The sequence below is a fragment of the Ambystoma mexicanum genome, chromosome 14 (assembly GCF_040938575.1).
Source record: "Ambystoma mexicanum isolate Mex_15411 chromosome 14, UKY_AmexF1_1, whole genome shotgun sequence".
NCBI classification, from domain to species: Eukaryota; Metazoa; Chordata; class Amphibia; order Caudata; family Ambystomatidae; genus Ambystoma; species Ambystoma mexicanum.
This window is the reverse complement of record NC_090940.1, coordinates 105,766,639-105,787,709: the sequence shown is the minus strand read 5'-3', so window position 1 is coordinate 105,787,709 and position 21,071 is coordinate 105,766,639. Positions and strand designations below refer to the sequence as shown.

Below are 21,071 nucleotides of genomic sequence, written 5' to 3'. Positions count from 1 at the left end.
GGGGTCACAAGCCGATTAGGCCTGCGAGTTGGGAAAGTTTCACCAACCTTCACCGCGAGAGTGGCATTCTCTCAAATCGGGTTGACACAGTACCTATGTGTGAAGAAACAAATGCTGCTGAAGTCATGGTTCCTGAAGCTCTCACTGTTCCTGAGCCACACTCATGGGGACAAGAGGGAGGACGTCCGGATTGTTGAAGAAAGCAAACAAAATGGAGTCACTTCAGTTCCAGCAGCTGTAGATTCAAGAACAAACTGGTGTCCCTCTCCCTGGTTAATCTTAACCAGCCCTGAGAATGGTATGCAGGTGTTTTATGAGTTGATTGGTCCCACCAACTCAAAGGAAGAAGCCCTCCTTGAAGGAGCTCCTCTGTCAAATGGAGTTTGGCAATTCGGACCTGCAGCAGGGCTTCACCGGGCAAAACAAAAGTCCAGGGAGTTGCAGCAGCTATCCTCTTCCAGCTCATCTTCGGTTCTTTCGTTCCAGTGGTCGACTGCCTTCCAGTCCACGAGACTCTCCTTTTAAAAAGTTCCCTCCCTTTCATTCCAGCCTAGCTGTGACAGACCCAGCAGCGTGGCTGTCCTTGCCAGACAGCCAGCCAATCACGCCAGAGTGCATTTGGGTCTCTTAGGAGACTAAGCACAGGGGGTTTCGGGTATCTACCTCACTTCCTGCCCACCCCAGACACTCAGACGCCAAGGGCGGACTGCAATCCTGAAGCCCGCCAAACACACATTAAGGGAACAGACCTGGTTTGGCGCGCAGAGACAAACACTAGGACCTTTCCAAAAAGAAAGGACGAAAAGACACTACCAGGACCCGTTTAAACAAAGGGGCTTAGACGCCATCTTGAAAAACATGGCTCCCACGATTTAACGCTACCGGTGTTCGCAGGTTGGGAAAAATCATGGTAGTTTTTTGTAAAACCACTGCCACCAGCCATTTCAAAAGGAAAGGGTAGCATTTGACTGCTAAATGAGTATTTAGACACGGGATACTATGCAACACCTCCAGCACTCTATTGCAAGATAGGGTGTGCTGGGTCTAGGAATTTGAAAAGACTAGTAAAGTCAATTTCACTTTACATTCTCTGGGAAACAGTTTATCCCAGAGAAGGTATTTAAACCTTGGGACAGCCTGAAAGGCTTGCCTGTACCACTGCACTGAGGGTGCTGTGTGACACCTGAAAAGATGATGCCTATGAGTTGTCTAAAACTCCCTAATCAAAGAATACAAGAGTAAAAAACACATCAAAATACATGAGTGTGGGGAAAAAAAGGCTCACACTCCAGGTAAAAAAAAAAAAATCAAGTCCTCAAAATCCAGCTAATTTTCTGGGGGTCTCCAAGGTGAAGGGCATTAGGGAGAATTCTCATAAATGTGCTAACACTAACACCAAAAATAATAGAGTCCAAATCAGATAAATATGACACTGAGGATAAAAAGACTCACTCACTCCAGGATAGACATTAAAGACACTAAGGTCACAGAAACCCTGGAACACATCTTGTCATTGTGTCCAGCTTTAGTTCAGGAGTGTCTGAAATTCTTTTCCTCTCATTGTAGCTATTTGGGGAATCTGGATCCAGCACAGAGGTGGTACACTTTGTTGCGCAAAACAAATGTCTCCTTACAAATTGCAGTTGTCAACTTTCTCTATGCAGTGAAATTGACTTGCTGAAGAATTGTGTGTTCATTTATTGGTGCTTCTTATTCTCTGTGTTTTGTTAACTTTTAATTCGTCTGATGTTTTATATCAACTGAATTTTTTTTTTTTAATGATTGTTAGTTTTGTACCAATTCTATAATCATGAATTCGTTTTGCTTATGATTGATTGAATGTTATGTTTTATATTGAAAAGTTGATTTGTTTCAACGTTAATAAAAAAATAAAAGAAAGAAAGAAAGAGCTGGGGTCTCTAAGGTAGAATGGATTTAGCACAGAAATGGGAATTCTCCATAACACTAGGTACTTACCAGTTAGGTTGTGTGGAATACAGGTTATCACCACCTGTTTTTTTATGCTGGGTCCTTGCTCATAGGACCAACATATAGCCATTGGAGTAGGGAGAGTTCTTGCATAGGGATTTATGTTTAAATATACTTGGTATCTTTGTATTACTATGTATTATGACTGAAGTACTTATTTGAAAAGATGGTTGCAACTCGATTAAATTATTTTTCAGTGCATTGTATTTTCTAGATGTGTGCAGGCTAATTGTAACCTTGTGTCAACCTACTACCACCTGCACTAGTGGTAAGCCTGGTCGCTCCGGCAATGCTACAGACATTGACAAGGTTTGGCTTCAGTTTCCAACTTCCCCTAGGGTTAGATGTTGTAGCATGATTAACCACGGGTGATAGAAAAACTGCCATACGAGAGACTAAAAAAAGGGCACTGTGGAAGTAGCCACATCATAAGGACAACACCTCAGGGTCCCCAATTAGGTCTCACTGGGGAGAAACTGTTATGGCATTGCAGGAGACTAGCAAAAGATTCAGTGAACTCAAACATGGTAAAATGATTACTTTCTACACCAAACAATGAGTAGTATTTACTGTGTGTAAATCTTGAAACAATGCTGGGAATCAAGAATATTGACCTACAGAGAGACATTAACTGCTACCATTTTGTTTCGCAAACTTAGTTTTTCAGTTCAGGAAATAAAAAAAGAAAACTTACCATAGCAACATCGTCCAATATGCTCTGAGGTGTACTATGAGCCATTACCTGAAAGATGAACATCTTCAGTTTACAAATATGAAATCAAATCAACTTACAAACCATGTGAAACATTAGAATAAAAAAATGGCAAGGAAAATAAATATTACTGACTCGTATTACTACTTTATGGTAGCCTGTCTGCCCCCATCTAGAAGAAGTTGTAGGACTAGTCTATTGCGCTTAGTAGACTTGTGTTGCCTGTCCAGAGTGCTTAGAAAAGTCTACGAAGGTAGCTGGCTTTTTCTTCCTCAAAGTTGATCAGATGACACAGCGACAAAGATGAGCTCCATCTGAGCTCAAGGTATGTATAAATGCGGCACAGCTATCCATCAACACACTAGAATGCAGCTACGACTGACAAATTAGGTCTAGCTGGTCACATAACCGCTTTGCACTGAAACACCAGACTTGCCTTGACACCTCTGCCATTAGAATACAGCAACAATCTGACAAATTTCGGTCTAGCTGGGTGGATATCATGTCTCCATCACTCCGTCGTGACCTCCCTAACCACCCATACACGTGCCTGACCTTTTCAGAGGGCCAGCACGGCGGCAGTAAGCAATCCAAGTCCTAATCTTGGCCAAATGCAGGCACGCATCTTAAGCCTCCTCTTAGAACTTTCCCATACCTGGACTTTGGTCCCCCGAGGGGGTTCCCATCAAAAACCGCTTTGAGGCCATACAAATGGGAAAAGGCAAGATATAAAGGACTATGACTACTACTACTCCTGTACTCTGAAGTCCATAGTTCAGTTCCTACAGTATTTAGGGATTGTTGCCTGCAGCATGGATGTGACCAGAGAAATGTTTCCCAGCAAAGTATTTCTAAAGCCGGCCTGCAAGTGCATCAACAGCCACACTTGGCTCGTCCACGGATGAACGTCCCCCACCCCTCCTCAACCTTTTGGCTGCACCTGCCAGTGGAAGAGACAGGTAATCCATGGTAACTTTGTTAGTGTCTCGCCATCTTCCCCCAGGTTAAGCACGAAGATCTGCAACTGACCAGGAGTTTCTAAATGGCACCGTTGGGTAAGAATTAGTGCCGTCCAACTGGTGTAGGACTACACAAGACTCTTGGTATTGGGTAACCCACCTTTTAATATAGGGCTGTGCGACACAAGTTGGTAGTATGGCGGAGCAGCCAGGCTTACCTTAAGAGGCGTAATGTGAGCTGTATAATTAAATCAATTAAATCAATAAATACAGGTATAAAAGTAAACACTTGCACACTTAAAGTTATAGTACATTTTTTATTTTTACACAAATATATTTAAAGCATTCTTTAAAAAGCAGTAACATTAATCCCAGGTTAGGATTACATTAAAATAAGTGAACTATAAAGCAGGTGAGTAATTCACTCATATTACACAATTTCCAGCACCCAGAGATGATGCATTTGAGGTGAGTGTAACACTTATTTGGTATCACCTTTGCAGCATTGAGTTAAGGAAGGAAAGGTTAGGGTTGCATCAGAACAGACGGGTATTCTATAAGAACAGTTAGATTCTCCCAAAGGTATGCATGCAGCCCTTTATGCCAGCATTAAAGTTATCAACAATTAAAACTTGTTAGGCAAAGTTTGTATGCAGTACCCTATAGGAACACAACAAACAACTGACTACAGGTAAAGGAAACCCAACCTTTGGTATAAGCTTGTACTATACAGTTTTGGTAGCATGTTGAGCAGCCAGGCTTATCTGAAGAGGGGTCAAAGTGAGCTGTAGGGGAGTTACACAGATTCACACTGACAAGTATTCAAATAAACGTACACTCAAGGTTACTTGAATAAACAATTATTAATTTATCAGTCGGTTGGAATAAGCCTTCAGAAGGGAGCAATATAATAGTAATTAGTAGCAGAGTTCGGCAGTCGAGTTTGGCAGTCTGCGGCAGTGGAGTGGAGCCCAACCTTTCTTGTTTTTTGTTTTCGAGTCTGTCTACAGTACCGTTCTCTGAACAAGGTGGAGCTGCCTTTAAAATCTCCTGCCGGCAGTAGAGTTCGGCATTAGAGTTCGGCAGTCGACGGCAATGAGACGTGAGCCTGAAGAGGAGGGGCGCCGGCTTCAAAGCCAGAGCCTGAGGGGGGACGACAAAGGATCGGAGCATCGAAGTCCGCTGAAACTATTACAGTATAGTATAAAGCCGGCGCACTCAAGAGGTAAGACCTCTGAAGATGAAATCTTTTTTGAACGAATATCCCACAATGTTCATTGCAACCTCCCCACGTAACCACACCCTCACAAAATACAACCATTTATGAAAGCCCGCTTAAATATCTTGATGACAAATGAAATAAGGGAAACAAGAGGAATATCAAGCTCAAATTGCTGTCGTTTCTGTGAGCTGCCAGAACAAAAGGAAACAATCAAGCATCTACTTTTAGACTACAAGGGTCTCTCCAAAGAAAGGCATATCCATATGGCCCATTTATTTGAAGACATAAGGAGGCATCGCAATAACATTCAAAGAACACCTGAAAATAAGAATAGATTAACCGCTCAACAGCATCAACTGTGAAACCATGGTAATACACAAAAGAGCGCCCCCAAAAACCAACATCACATTGAATCTGGTGTACAGACCACCGACATGATTCAACCTTCATCTACAACTTCATAGAAGCCATCACCAACATATCCATCAATCACACACACCCAATCATCTTGGGGGATTTTAACATCTGGTTTGAAGACAGTAACGCCAACTCCCAAAACTCACTGATACAACTCACTACCATGGAACTACGTCAACTGGTCAAAGGGGCAAAACACTTGGCAGGACACACCCTCGATGCAATTTTCACCAAGCAAAAAATCACTACGGCACCGTCGATACAAATAGTGTGGAGCGACCATCTCATTTGTGATCACTCTGCCTACTCAAGTCTGCATCCAACCTCCTCAACTCACAACCGCCACAAAAAGAAACTGGAAAAACGTCAAAGAAAGCAACCTATTCTAGCAACTGGAATTATCCAAACCCTCAACTACAGAACTAGAGCTAGCCACCTAGATGGGAAAGCAGAGCTACTACACAAATGGATTGCAGATACAAAGGACGAGATCGCCCCAGAAAAACCATTCACCCCATCAACAAAAAAAAGAGCAATGGCAAAATGGTTCAACCCACTATTAAGCGCTATGAAAAAGGAAAACAAAAAGTTGGAACTGGAATGGAGGAAAGAATACAACCCAAACAAAAAAACTCTTCGAGAAATAAATCCTTGCATACAAGAAGGAAATTCAAACGGCAAAGAGAAGGCATTATGATGACAGAATCACCAATGTCACCAACACACAAAAAGAAATGTTTAACGTCATTAAAGAGATGGGAAACCCACCAGGGTGCGACAACACCCCAACCCCCTCAGAGAAACCATGCAACGACCTGGCAGACCACGTCAAGAAAAAAAAAAAATCAATGACATCCGACAAACCATACAAAACAGACCAGCCACAACATACAACCAAATGAATTTAACACATAACCACAGAACAAATGCAAAAACTTTCCTGAAATCTCAGCAGAGGCAATCGCCTTGCTGGTAAAACACAGCAAGAAAGCAGGATAACACATGGACCCTGGCCCCCGGACATCTACAAATCAATCCTCGCACTAGGATTGTGCCAGCAGAATATTACAGAAACCTTCTAAATCTATCACTAGCAACAGGAACTGTACCAAGGACCTTCAAATCAGCATATATCAAACCACTTCTGAAAAACAAGTGGCGACATAGAAGACCTCACCAACTAAAGGCCGATTTCAAACATTCCCTACCCGGAAAAACTCCTGGAAACCTACGTATATAAACTAACCCAAGAACACGTAGAAAACACCAACTGCTAGACCAAGCTCAAGCCTGTTTCAGACCTGCAAGAGGAAAGGAAACAGCACTACTATCCATCTGGGACGACCTAAAAACGAACACAGACTCAAACAACCTCAGCCTTAATCTGCTCGACCTATCCGCAGCCTTCGACACAGTTAGCCATGACGCCCTAACCGAAAGACTGGAAGACATAGGCATAACAGAAGCACTACTCTGGACTAAATCTTTCCTAGCAGACAGACAAACCGTATGGATTAAACCCTTCAAATCCACTCCACGAGTTAATGACTGGAGTACCACAAGGATCCTCACTATCACCACTGTACTTCACCATCTACCAGACCACAGTTATCAGAATCTTCAAAAAATAGAACATTACATGCTACAACTACGCAGATGATACCCAAATCTACAAAATCAAAGACACCCAAGCTAATCATTCAACCCTAATGGAATGTCAAAGTCGTCTTCAACTGGATGAATACGAACAACCTGAAAATCAACCCAGGAAAGACAGAAATCATGATCATATCCAAAGACCAAGAGACCAAAACCGCCATCCCATAGCCAACGGAAATGGGAACCGCACCATCAACATCTAAGGTAGTAACAAATCTGGGAGTTCTGATGGACAACACCCCAACCTTAGAACCACAAATAAATGCAACATTCAAGAAATGTTTCTTCCTCCTCCACAGGGCAAGATGAATCCTACCTTTCCTCTCCTTCACACACAAAACTCATTATCGCCGCCCTCATCATGTCGAGAATAGACTATGCTAACAGCCTCTACCTCGGGATACCAGAATACCTCCGGAAGGAACTACAACGGATTCAAAATACAGCAGCTAGTCTACTCCTCAAACTATCTAGAAGAGACCACTTCACTCCTGCCCTAAAAACACCACACTGCCTCCCAGTAAAACATTGCATCACCTTCAAAACCATGTGCATAACGACCAGGGCAATCAGTGGAAAAGTAGCAGAATTCCTACAAAAGAAAATCCACAAGCCAACGAGACTCAGGTCAAGCAACGAAATCCGCCTGGAACTAAAACCATACCGTAAGAAAAATCTTGGAGGCGCCTCCTTCTGCCACTTAGCCACAAAAACCTGGACCAGCCCAAAAGAAATAAACACCAAAAACCACCTAAAATTCAGGAAATTACTGAAAACCTGGCTCCTCAACACCACAGACCCAAACTAAAAAGCAAACAAAGGAAAAAGGATGACTAAACATGACAGGAAACTGACAAATCCCAGAACGGACTAAAACTCCCAAAACAGCTAGACAGGTGACGCGAAGGAAAATAGAACACAAGTGACACCCATAAAGACAAAATAAACAACCCCAGCCAATCCCGCCCAACTTCCTCACTCGCCCCTTAGCTGCTACCAGGTAACACAATGTTCTACCATTGTCAAATTAGCAATCACCACACTAATTGAGTAGTGGGCATTAGCAGATACACTGGCCACATGAGTTAATGTTAAAGGATATTTGTACCGCGCACTATCACCACTGTAGTGGTGCTCTGGTGGCTCTGAAAAAAGGAAGGGGGGTGAGTTAGTGGGAATAAGCTGGAAAAGTACAAGAGAGCAGTGATGTGCTGTTGGCAGCCTCAGCCTGGTGGGTCTGTTGACTGGGCTTGGGGTGTTTTACGGTCTGTAGTCGTGTGCCGTTGTGCGAGTCTATGTGTGGTTTGTTTTGTTGTTGCAGTGTAGTGAAGTTTGTGCGGATTGCTGTGTTGTAGACTTGTGGTTGTGATTGAGAGGTGTATGCAGAGGGGTGAAATTGTTAGTGGATTAGTTAATTGGCATTGCTGTCCTTGCAGTTATGTCTAGGTGTGATGCTTACTATCATTCACTATTCCATCTGAGTGTGGCACTTGCTAATCTTCAATATCCTATCTAGATGTGAGGCAGGCTACTGATCACGATTCCCTCTAAGTGTGGCACTTGATAACATTCACAGTTTAATTTAAGTGTGGGGAATGCCAACATTCACAATCCTATCTAGATGCGATGCAGGGCAATCTTCAGTTCTCTCTAGGTGTGGCACTAGTTAACATTGGCAAGAAGGTTAGTGTGTAATGCAATGCAACATTTACAGTCCAGCCATGAATCGATTTATGCTGGTGGTCACAAATCTAAGTATGCACGGTGTAAGTCTATGGCAGTCTACGCTATGGAAAGGTAAGGTAGAGTGGCAGGGGCTTTCTGGAGTAGAGTAATTGCTCTACAACCCACCCAAGCCACACTCAGTTTTTATTGGTCTCCATTGGCTTCACTGGCTTCCCAGTGGGAAAGGGAGACGAGTAAGGATATGAAGGAAGTTGATTGAAGTGGAGGCCTGATGTGAAAGGGACCGTGAATACCAGAGAAGCCCAGATCAGGGCAGAGGCGCAGAAATGCTCCCACACCCCATCTGGGGAGATTACACAAACCCAGCGCTTCAATCCAAGAGAGAAATGCCAACTAATCGATTACACTAACAATTTCCCCCGCTGCATACACCTCTCAAACTCCAAACCAAACAACCACAAACCTACAGCATAACAAACCGCACAAACTTCACTACATTGCAACAAACCAAAAAACACAGACTCGCACAACAGTACAAGACGACTACCGGCCAAAAACACCATTGGCCTAGCCAATGGATCCACCGGGCTGAGGCCAACAACAACAAATCACTGCTTTTTTGCACTTTTTCCTGCTTCCCCTCACTAACTCACCCTCCCTTCCTCTTTCCGAGCCGCCAGAGTGCCAGGGGACCACTCCGGTGGTGATAGTGCGCGGTACAAATATCCTTTAACATTACCATTCAATTGGATACAGAAGATGAATGGTGAAACCGCCTGATCGAGGGCGAGAGGACAAGAAGGGTGGTTGCAGCGACAGTTCTTGCAGCACAGTGACTTCTCAAAGATATGATTTGGTTCGGGAGAGAAGGAACAGTCATTTTTGGAATTTTGTAAAACCATAGACAACTTTTGAAAAGAACTGAAAGCGTACCCTCCGCCCCGTTTCTACACCAAAAAAAAAAAAACAACGTGTGATTGCTTCGAAGTGTGAAGGATGATGAACTCTTTTGTAAATTTCCTTTTTTAAAGTTTTTTCCTTTTTCATTGGATCATTTTTGAAGCATAAAGGATGATGAAATCACTCGTAAATTGTAAAACAAAATGTGCAAACATTTTAAATAAAAAAAAAAAATAAAAAAATAAAAAAAAATAGTACCACAAATACACTGCAATACTGTAAACTCCTAGTTTCTAAATCAGTGAAGACCCTTTGGGACGGCCCACAACCTACACCCTCAGGTGACTGTTAGGCAAAGTTTGCATGCAGTACCCCTTGGGACCACTACACACAACTGACTACAGGTATAGGCAACCCAACCTTTGCCCAACACTGGTGGCAGACGGTAAAGATATATTGTAGAGTTGCTACATTGAGAATTTGCTTTCTTTTTTTTCAACTAAAAACCTTCACAAGGCTAAACTCTACAAGAAAAGCAATTGTAACATGCCAGATGTGGATAACTTCAGACAGTAGGCCCTGATTATTTTAAGAATAGAGCAACTGAAAGAAATGTGTAAAGTCGGGAACCTTCCTGTTAAAGAAAAGAAAAAATTATAAGTTACTCACCGTAGTGACTAACATACTCTTAGTCCATAGTCCCCTTTCCTCCATACTATATGGGCGTCCCTTCCAAGGGACACAACCTTTTTCCCAGAAAAAACGTTCTTCCCCCTTAAATGTAGAAGCGTGCTGGGGTGCAGCCCAGGGACCATGCGCTGCCCGAACAGCGCCCTCCGGCGCCAAACCTCAGTCCCCATTGACACAGACAATAGATTTAACATTGCCCAATGACACCAGTATTATTATGGGGGAGGTTGGGGGGGGAGACACGTATGGAGGAAAGGGGAAAACGGACTAAGAATGCGTTAGTCACTACGGTGAGTAACTTATAATTACTCTTATGTCCCATCCCCTCTCCTCCATACTGTATGGGCGATTACAACTGATTGTAGCCCCAGGTTGGAGAGGAGACGATCCTTAAGCAAATAGGTTCCTGAGAACCGCCTGTCCGAAAGCTGCATCAGATCTAGAGCCAGCATCCAGACAGTAATGCTTGCAGAAAGCCGAGGGAGAGGCCCCAGTGACCGCCCTGCTTATGACTTGCCAAGGGACATGGCGCTAGAATACGATGGCCGTTGCCTTGGCCCTGACTGCGTGGGCATGCATGTTGGCTGGTAGCGGCTTGTGCTGGCCCTCATACGCGTCCTTGATGGTAGAGACCATCCAGCGGGATATGGAAGCCTTAGAGGCCCGATAGCCTGGTCTTGCGTCTCCGAAAAAGTGACGAACAGGGCGTCCAACTTGTGGAAGCCCTTGGTCCTGTCCAAGTAGAATTTTAGGGCATGCCTGACATCCAGGCATTGCAGCACTCTGTGCTTCATCCTTGGGATCGGGAAAGAACGTAGGAAGCACTATTTCTTCGTTCAAGTTGAATGCAGATGGAACCTTGGGCAGAAATGCCGGGTGCCTCCGCATGACTACATTGTCCTTGTGAAAGGTGGTATATGGTTCAAAGGCGTATCTCGCAGACAAGCCAAGTTAAGACCGACTAGCAAGGCCATCTTGATGGCGACCAGCCTAATGTCCACGGACGCCATTGGCTCGAATGGTTTGTGCACCAGGGCGCCCAAGACTATGTTAAGGTCCCACACAGGGTGCAGTCTCTTGAAGGGCGGGTAGAGACTAGCGAGACCAGTCAGATGTTTGACTATAGGGTTGAAGGAGGTGAAATGCGTTGCCCAGATAGCCAGGGCCCTGACCCTGCCAGGATGAGAACTGGGGACACTTCTTGTGCAGGTGGCATAGAGATCCACCTGGGGGTGACCCCACTTGCTTAAGATCTTGTAACGTTCGTGAGAACGATTCATTCCGCTTTAACATATTCCAAGATGGCCGCACCGGTTTATGAACGCGGCGACTCCAGCCACGGTCTAGTTGTTTCCCTGCTTCGAGTCACACAGGAAGCGGAAGTCGATTTCCCCTCAGCATATCATCCGGGAAGTCCAGGATACCGGCGCGTTGCTACTCTCTTAGGAGTATACGGACGCTCAGATCCGGATCACGATCGGATCGAGGATAGCGTATTTTTTACAAATAAGCCACGCCCTCTCCGTGCGTGGCCCATCTTGACATTTTCACGTGTTTCTCTTGAAGTTTCTTACGAAGAAATAGTTCTTGAAGAGGTTCGGTTCCCTGATCCCTCGTCTAAAAACTCCTTGTCTAGGTGTCTGAATGCTTTAATCAACAGCCTTTAATCAACCTAAGACGTCATCATTGGAATCCGAGGTCCATCAGTCCCCCTGATTCGTTTGCCTTAAACCAACGATCCCTAGCAGCTCTACACAGGGTTTTTTTCCCCACGAGGGTTTCCCTGGGTTTTTCCTCGGTCGCCAAGTATCTTACTGGGCTCCGAGGGAGGAGTCAGGGGGATTCCTATTCTCGACCTGGGTTCAGCTTAACTTTCTGGTTGATTTACACCTAATACTTCTCTGGAGGTACGAGCTGGTCGATTCGTCCATTTTCAGGTAGGAGATTCTACGTTTCCTATGTTGCAATGGTTAAAGACTGACTTATTATTGAGAACGATTGATAGTGATCATTACAGATAGCAACGCCTATAAAAATAAAATATTCCCGGTGTCTTTGGTCATTGCAACAGGGAGTCTAGGAAATCCTCATAATGGATTCCCAACAACAACAACAGCAGATCCAACAATTGATCTCTGCTGTACAATCCTTAACCACTGAAGTTCAACAACTCCAGCAGGAGAATACTGCCTTAAGGCAAAATCAACAACAGACATCCCAGCAGATAGCTCAACAAATAGCACAACATACTACTGCCTCACGAGTTCCACACTGTTCGGAGGTTCCCCCAGGACCCCTTCCGGGAGGACAATTCGATGGGAATCCCCATAAGGTGAAAGAATTCTTAGATTCCTGTTACGTTCAATTTTCCTTCAAAAACGCCTTCTTTCATACTGATCGGGATCGTGTGGGTTATATGGTATCCCAAATGACTGGTTCAGCTTTAGCCTGGGTCACACCTTTAATTGTCAGCAATAATCCTATACTAGACTCCCATACGGCATTTTGTAATAGTATTCGTACTATGTTTGGTCGACAGGAGATTAGAATAGCTTCCCAAGAACACTTACTAGATCTAAAACAGGGAAATTCTGACGTTTTGGCCTATATAACTAGATTTAAACAAATGGCCAGCGAAACCACTTGGTCCGATGATGCACAAATCACCATCTTTAGGAGAGGACTGTCGGAAGAGTTGAAGGATGAATTGTCCAGGGTTCCTCGTTCTTCTTCTTTGACCGAGCTTATTGCATTAGTCCTTCAGATTGATTATCGTATGAAGGAACGCATCAGTGAAAGAAGGAAAGGACGAATGTCTCGTTTTTCTGCTAATATTCCTGCTATTCCACGTGTTTCATCTACAGATGAACCCATGCAATTAGGTACAACAGGCAGAGGGCCACTTTCTCCTGAAGAACGGAGTCGAAGACGATCCCAGGGTTTGTGCATGTATTGCGGTTCCAATACCCACACTGTACAGGAGTGTACTATCGCACCACCAAGGAGATCGGGAAACGCAAAAGCCCGGCCGTAAGGGGAACCACGGTTCGGGATCCTTTGATTAAACAAGGTTCCTCACAAGTTGTCCATACATCTACCTGTAGCAATCCCTCGGATACTACCATGGTGATTGTAAAGGTATCTCTAACCTTTGGGAATCGAGTCGTACAAAATATCCCGGTTCTTATCGATAGTGGTGCTGCTGGGAATTTTATCGATGATCATTGGGCCTCTACTCATGGTATCCCACGGTCCTGTAAGATCGAATCTATTCCTGTGGAAAGTGTGGATGGCAGTCCTTTGACATCTGGACCTATTACGGATCACACTGGTTCCCTACTTATGTCTATCTCTTCTCATCAAGAACTTATAGTTTTAGACATCATTCGGGCAGCTCACCATCCGATTATTTTGGGCATACCATGGCTTAGGAAGCATAATCCCTTTATTAACTGGACAGCTGGGTCTTTCTTTTTGGGTTCCGAATATTGTCTCGGCCACTGCATAAAAGATCAACAAGAGGTTCTGTTGGAAACCAATTCCTCCGCTCCTGAACTCCAGGGAATGACTACTCTTAATCAAATCACAGGTCTTCCCAACGTGTACCATCAATATCAAGAAGTCTTTTCCACCTTTGAGTATTCACAGTTACCACCCCATAGACGAGACGATTGTGCTATTGATCTAATACCTGATCAACCTTTACCCTTTGGTCGAATGTACATATTATCTCACAACGAAAAAGAGGTGCTACGAGAATATCTTAGAGTTAATCTCTTGAATGGGTTGATCACTGAATCTATTTCACCGGCAGCTGCATCATTATTTTTTGTGTCTAAACGGAACACAACGGAACTACGTCCCTGTATCGATTTCCGAGGGCTCAACAAAATCACCATCCCAGACAAATATCCGATGCCCCTGATACCAGATATTCTGGAAGCAGTCAGGGGGGCAAATCTATACACCAAATTGGATCTCAAGGGAGCATACCATCTGATAAGGATCAAGGCCGGAGATGAATGGAAAACGGCATTCCGAACACCCTTTGGTCATTACCAATACCGAGTTATGCCGTTTGGACTCTCTAATGCCCCGGCGATTTTTCAACGCTTTATGGATCACCTCTTCGCCGATCTACTCTTACATAATGTAATTGTATATCTAGACGATATTCTTGTATTCTCTAATACCCTACAGGACCATGTTAAACATGTGGAGGAGGTTCTTCGTCGTCTTCACCAAAATCACCTGTTCTGCAAATTGGAGAAATGCTACTTTCATCAATCTCAAGTCATTTACTTAGGTTATGTACTATCGGCAAAAGGTGTAGCTATGGACCCAGAGAAGGTCTCTGCAGTATTGGATTGGCCTATCCCAAATTCAGGGAAAGACATTCAGCGGTTTATCGGCCTTGCCAATTTTTACCGACGATTTATCCCGGGATTTTCAAGCCTGACTAAACCTCTGACTAATCTTCTAAAAAAGGGGGTACCCTTTTCTTGGCCTGAGACTACAGATCAAGCCTTTAAGAAACTTAAGGATCTGTTCACGTCCGCCCCTGTTCTACAGACACCTGATCAGAATCGCCAGTTTATTGTGGAGACTGATGCTTCTCAATATGCTTTGGGAGCAGTTCTTCTACAGTCCGATAATTTCGAACAAGAACATCCAGTGGCATACTTATCTAAGACACTGGCACCTGCAGAACTAAATTACACGGTATTGGAGAAAGAGCTGTTAGCCATCAAAAGAGCTTTCGAAGAATGGCGACACTTATTACTTGGAGCTAAGTACCCGGTAGAAGTTCGTACGGACCATCACAATCTCCGTATTCTCCAGTACGCCCAGACTTGTAATAGTCGTCAGGCCCGGTGGGCTCATTTTTTTTCTCCGTTTAGGATTACTTTTTCCTTTATACCTGGGAAAGATAACATAATTGCTGATGCCTTATCACGTAAGGAACAGCTCCCTAATGATTCATTTAGATCTGAACCAATTTTTCCTAGGATGGCATTAGGAATACATGCTTCCCATGACTTCCTGATTCGTCTGAAACATCAATCTGAATCAGTTGGAAAATCAGGAATCTCACTAGGGGAACTACCTACATTGGTCAAAGAGGATGGATGTTATTTCCTTGGTCATCGAGCCTTCATCCCTACAACCTCACTCCAGAAGGAGGTATTGGATATGTGTCACAAATCTAAGGTAGCAGGACATCGTGGAATAACTTCAACATACGAAATGATTTCTCGTTGGTTCTGGTGGCCAACTTTACGGGAGAACATAAAAGAATACATTGGATCTTGTCCAGACTGTCTTCAGAACAAGTCTTCGCGGAAGTCTCCATTGGGACTACTGGTCAAGATGCCCCTTCCATCTCATCCATGGCAAATAATTTCAACGGATTTTATCGTTGATCTTCCCCCCTCTAAGGGGTGTTCGACAATAATGGTGGTGATTGATTCTTTTACGAAGATGGCTCACTTTATACCTCTCACCAGAATTCCTACAGCGGCCGTTATGGCCCGTATCTTCATCAATCACATTTTTTCTTTACATGGCTTACCAGATACAATCATCTCTGACCGTGGAACGCAGTATACCTCACTCTACTGGAAACACATCTGTCAACATCTTGGGATTTCTCGTGCCCTTAGTTCCGGTTACCATCCCCAATCCAATGGTCAGACGGAACGTCTCAATCAAACTCTAGAGGGATATCTAAGGAATTACATTTCGGCTGCTCAGGATAACTGGAAGGATTTACTTCCATTGGCAGAGTATGCTTACAATAACTCTTATCACTCTTCCATTCGCACTTCTCCTTTTTTTTGCTCCTATGGATTCAATCCTTCAACATTTCCGATTCTAAAACGATCGGAACACAGAATTCCAGATGTGGATCATTTAATGAATCAAATCAGACAAGGTCACAAGAAGGCTAAAGATACCCTATTACAAACCCAGGATAGAACCAAGAAATTTGCTGATCGTTCCCGTTCTCCTGCACCAATCATCAAATCAGGAGATAGGGTGTGGTTGTCTTCACGATTCCTCCCTAGACACCTGGTACCATCTAAACTGTCTCCAAGATACTTTGGCCCTTTTCGGGTGGACAAACCGATCGGCAGTGCTGCCTTTAGACTTATCCTTCCTGATACCTGGTCTCGTATACACCCTGTTTTCCATGTTTCTCAATTGAAACCGGACAATCGAAATTCTTTTCATCCAAAGATAACAACTCGCCCTCCTCCAGTTTTGACCTCATCTGGCCCTGAGTTTGAGGTGAAAGAAATTTGTGATTCTCGTATTTTTCGAGGACATTTACAATATTTGGTTGATTGGAAGGGTTATTCCCCTTCAGACCGTACCTGGGAGTCAAAAGACACTGTACATGCACCACGCCTTGTTAAACTATTTCACTCCAGACACCCTGACAAGCCGGGAGGGGTTGGACCTAAGAAGGGGCATACTGTAACGTTCGTGAGAACGATTCATTCCGCTTTAACATATTCCAAGATGGCCGCACCGGTTTATGAACGCGGCGACTCCAGCCACGGTCTAGTTGTTTCCCTGCTTCGAGTCACACAGGAAGCGGAAGTCGATTTCCCCTCAGCATATCATCCGGGAAGTCCAGGATACCGGCGCGTTGCTACTCTCTTAGGAGTATACGGACGCTCAGATCCGGATCACGATCGGATCGAGGATAGCGTATTTTTTACAAATAAGCCACGCCCTCTCCGTGCGTGGCCCATCTTGACATTTTCACGTGTTTCTCTTGAAGTTTCTTACGAAGAAATAGTTCTTGAAGAGGTTCGGTTCCCTGATCCCTCGTCTAAAAACTCCTTGTCTAGGTGTCTGAATGCTTTAATCAACAGCCTTTAATCAACCTAAGACGTCATCATTGGAATCCGAGGTCCATCAGTCCCCCTGATTCGTTTGCCTTAAACCAACGATCCCTAGCAGCTCTACACAGGGTTTTTTTCCCCACGAGGGTTTCCCTGGGTTTTTCCTCGGTCGCCAAGTATCTTACTGGGCTCCGAGGGAGGAGTCAGGGGGATTCCTATTCTCGACCTGGGTTCAGCTTAACTTTCTGGTTGATTTACACCTAATACTTCTCTGGAGGTACGAGCTGGTCGATTCGTCCATTTTCAGGTAGGAGATTCTACGTTTCCTATGTTGCAATGGTTAAAGACTGACTTATTATTGAGAACGATTGATAGTGATCATTACAGATCTCCTCAAGAACAAGGTCGTTCAGCTGCCACTCGTAGTTGTCCGCTCCCAGCCTGCTGAGCTTGTCTGCTTCCAGGTTGGATTCCCCTGGAAGGTGGACTGCCGTGAGGTAAATGTCATTTTCCAGGGCCCACTCCCACATGCTGATCGCCAGTCTGCACAGAGGAGGGGATCTGGTGCCTCCCTGGTTGTTGACTTAGTACATAGTTGGCCAAGTTGTCCGTCTGGATGAGGACAACCTTGCCCTTGAGAAGTGGTAGGAATGCTTTGAGCGCTAGCCAGATGGCGTTCAGCTCCAACCAATTGATGTGGTATTCCTGCTCCTGTCGAATCCAGGTGCCGTGGACCGAGAGATAGACACAGGTGCAAGGTGGTGTTGGAGTAGATCTTCCTGCCGTACGCCTCCAAGATCTTCTCCTCCTTGCCTAGCAGCGCCGCAGAGGAGGCAGCTGAGGACGACTGAGGGTTGGAGTATAGTGATGCCACAGCGATCACTGAGGAGTGTGGCTGAGGATGGGTCGAGAGCAAGAGTGTATTCCCCTCCATCTGTCTGCACTTGGCGTCTGTTGACCAGCTGGACTGAGTGGGGTTTGAGCCAACCCTTCTTGACCAGGAAGGCTACATAGGTTTGCAGTGGAATCCCCGTGCTGGCAGGGGGTGCCTTGTGAGGACTTCAGCCAGAACCCCCTCTGCCGGATGTTCGACATTGGGTTGGGGGGCCAAGGTACTGCGCCAGGCCAGCAAGACATTCATGGAAGGCCCTGGCTGAGAATGGCCTGTCTGGATCATCCTCCTCGTCCGTACCCTGCGGATCTGGAGGAGGAGGGGTAGATGACGCAGAAGGCTGGGGTACAGGGACCACAGCCGTAGGCTGGAGGAGGGGCGGAGGTTGCGAGTTGGCTGTGGAGATGGAGGAGGCGGCTGCACCAGGGCCTAGGGGCCCGATGAAGGAGTCTGGTGCCTTTAGCATGGCGGGGAGGACTTCCCCCGACTGCGTCTTTGATGATAACCCCCATCTGAGGAGACCTCATGAGGCCAAGGAACCTCGAAGAGCACTTCCTCACTGGCCAAAGAGGTGGCAGGGGGTACTGTCAGGGAAGCGGGGTGCTGCTGCAGCGGCTGCGTACCCAGTCCATATGGAAGCAAAGGAAAGCTGCCCTTCACAAATGAAGGGTAGACTGTAGGCCACGTACCTGGTTGGGGCCAGTCCCACCTCGAAACTCTTTCTTCACCGAATTTGTGGAATGGAGTCTGATGGGTGCCCCTTTCTGGCGCGGCAGCCATTTTGTCGAGCTGCCTGCTACGAGCCTGCGACGTGTTGCTCGGCCCGCTGGCCTGGTCCAAGACTCTTGCGTGTGGATCACGTGGTCTACTCAGCTCCTTGGGCCTCGGCCCGGTAGGTGAGACACCCTCGACCCAAGGGACGGCAAAGCTCAGTTTAGGCGCCCCCCTCGGGCATACTGACGGTAACAGGGCGTGGCCCCTCAACATGTTGCCGGTAATATAGCGTAGCCCCTTGGCCATTGTGCCAGTAACAGGGCGTGGCCCCTCGGGAGTAGACCGGGTACAAGAACCCTCAGGTCCCTTGACACTACACCCGGGAGGATCCGAGGACCCCTCGACCCAAAGGCCTGTAGCTGCAGCAGCCTCGGGGCACGTGCTGGTAGAAAGACCTGGCCGGTCCCTCCCACGGGGAAGAGTCCCTGGGAAGGAATCTCCCTTGCGGGGTGCGTTAGACAATATAGGCCCTACCTTCGGCCTGGTTCAATGCTTCACAAAGTTCTTGAGATCCTCAGGAAGCGACCTCTGGAAGAGCTTACTCCAACTGGCTGGTCTGTTCTTCAGCGCCTTCGAGGACAGCGAGTCACACGTCGAACATGCTTGCCAACCGTGGTCTGAGCCATGGCAACGTAGGCAGTGGGGGTGTGAAGTCGGGAAGAGCTCGTTGCAGGATGGACACCTGCTGAACCCTGTGGAAGCCAACATGCACCGGGGAGGAGCATGACGATTGAGGACTATGTACCTAAATGGTAAGAAAGACAGAAGTATCCGTGCGTGGAATTACATGGCCAAAGCCAAACCCAGGAGCGCTGGTGAAGTCGGCTCGTTCCCGTCGATGCGGAAAAGGGGACTGAGGTGTGGCACCGGAGGGCGAAGTTAGAGCAGAGCATGCTCTCTGGGAGCATGCCCCCCCCCCGCACGCCTCTAAATTTAAAGGGGAAGAAGGTTTTTTCTGGTGGAAAAGGTTCCGTCTCCCATCCCTTGCAAGAGACGCCCCTACAGTATGGAGGAAAGGGGACAGGACGTAAGAGTATGAACTAATTGCAAGATTGTTGAATAATCAAAGTCTGGGTAGTAGGCCTGTCACACGTATAATCCCAGGAAATGTGGAAAATTAAAAAGATGATAATTCAGAGTCCAACTCTAATATTGTTGAAGAATCAGAAGAGTAGGAGGAGTCTCAGGAAGAGAGCCCCTCTTTACCTCAACAGGCCCTTATGCCTCAACCTTCAGCCACAAGGACCCTACCAGGTCCAGTACTGAGTCCAGAATGTGTAACAAACATCAGAACATCAAACTCAGGGAAATGGAAATGCAACATGCTCTTGAAATGAAGAAATTGTCTCTTGAACATTTTTCTATTCCAGAGACTTCAAGGTCTTCCAGTCCAAAGAGACCTTGCATGCCTAAAGAGGCAGTGAGTATGTATGATGTGAAACTTGATATTTTGGATTGGTTGGGTGCTTTTGAATATAACTATGGGATTAAGGGTTTCACAGGGAATCAGTTGATTACTTGGCTTTTGTCTAGGCTCCCCCCAGGTTGCAACTGATGCTGTGATGGAGGTGGGGGCACTTGGAAGATTGGAGTATGAAAATGTGAAGCTAGCTTTGATAGCTAGAGTTGGGAAAACTCCTTCCCAGTATCTTAAGTTTAGGACCCTCAAAAAGATTGATAGTACCCCTTGGGCTACCTGGGTGTGTGAATGTTTGAAAAACGTAGATGGTTAAGGGTTACAGAGTGAATTCTTTTGAAGGAATGAGAAATCTGTTTTTGTTGGAATCTATTTTTGATGCCTGCTCTCCTGGGATGAGACAGTACTTGGCTGACTCTAAAGAGATTGATCCCAAGAAGATAACAAAAGCTGTTGATTTGTGCGTTGCCAACAGGGCTACTCTCAAGGATTCTGGGACCACTCAAAAAGGATGAAGTGAAGCAGCACAAGAAAGATGACAACATTCTAAAACCTCCTATTCAAAAGAGGGCCACAAACATAAGGGTAAGCCACATGGCAAACCAGGTCAATCTAGTGAAACCTCTGGTGCCAAACCAGAGGGAGGTCAGCAGAAGCCGCCCATTTGTCAAAACATTTGGACAATGTTATGCTTGTGGGTCAACTGACCATGTGAAAGGGGATCCCAGATGCAAGGGTAAACCTTCAGGGATCCACACTGCCTCCTTAGCCTTCATCCCTGAGGGAGCAGTACATATGGCAAGTGGAAACTGAACTATTGACTGAAGACCTCCATTGGAATCTCTGCCAGTTCTTTATTGTCGCCGGGTCTGTGGGAAAAGCAGAACATAGAGAAAAGAA

The 21,071-nt window shown here is 45.6% G+C and overlaps 1 protein-coding gene across 12 annotated transcripts in view; it reads right to left on the bottom strand.

The window, feature by feature from the left end:
* RBM25 (RNA binding motif protein 25) overlaps positions 1 to 21,071 on the bottom strand; it is an 841,835-nt gene that overhangs the window by 14,599 nt on the left and 806,165 nt on the right. For all 12 annotated transcript variants that reach the window (XM_069638623.1, XM_069638627.1, XM_069638622.1 and 9 more), the window contains one exon: positions 2,684 to 2,731. In XM_069638623.1, coding sequence (XP_069494724.1) covers positions 2,684 to 2,731 — 48 coding nt within the window. The remainder of the gene's footprint in view (positions 1 to 2,683; positions 2,732 to 21,071) is intronic.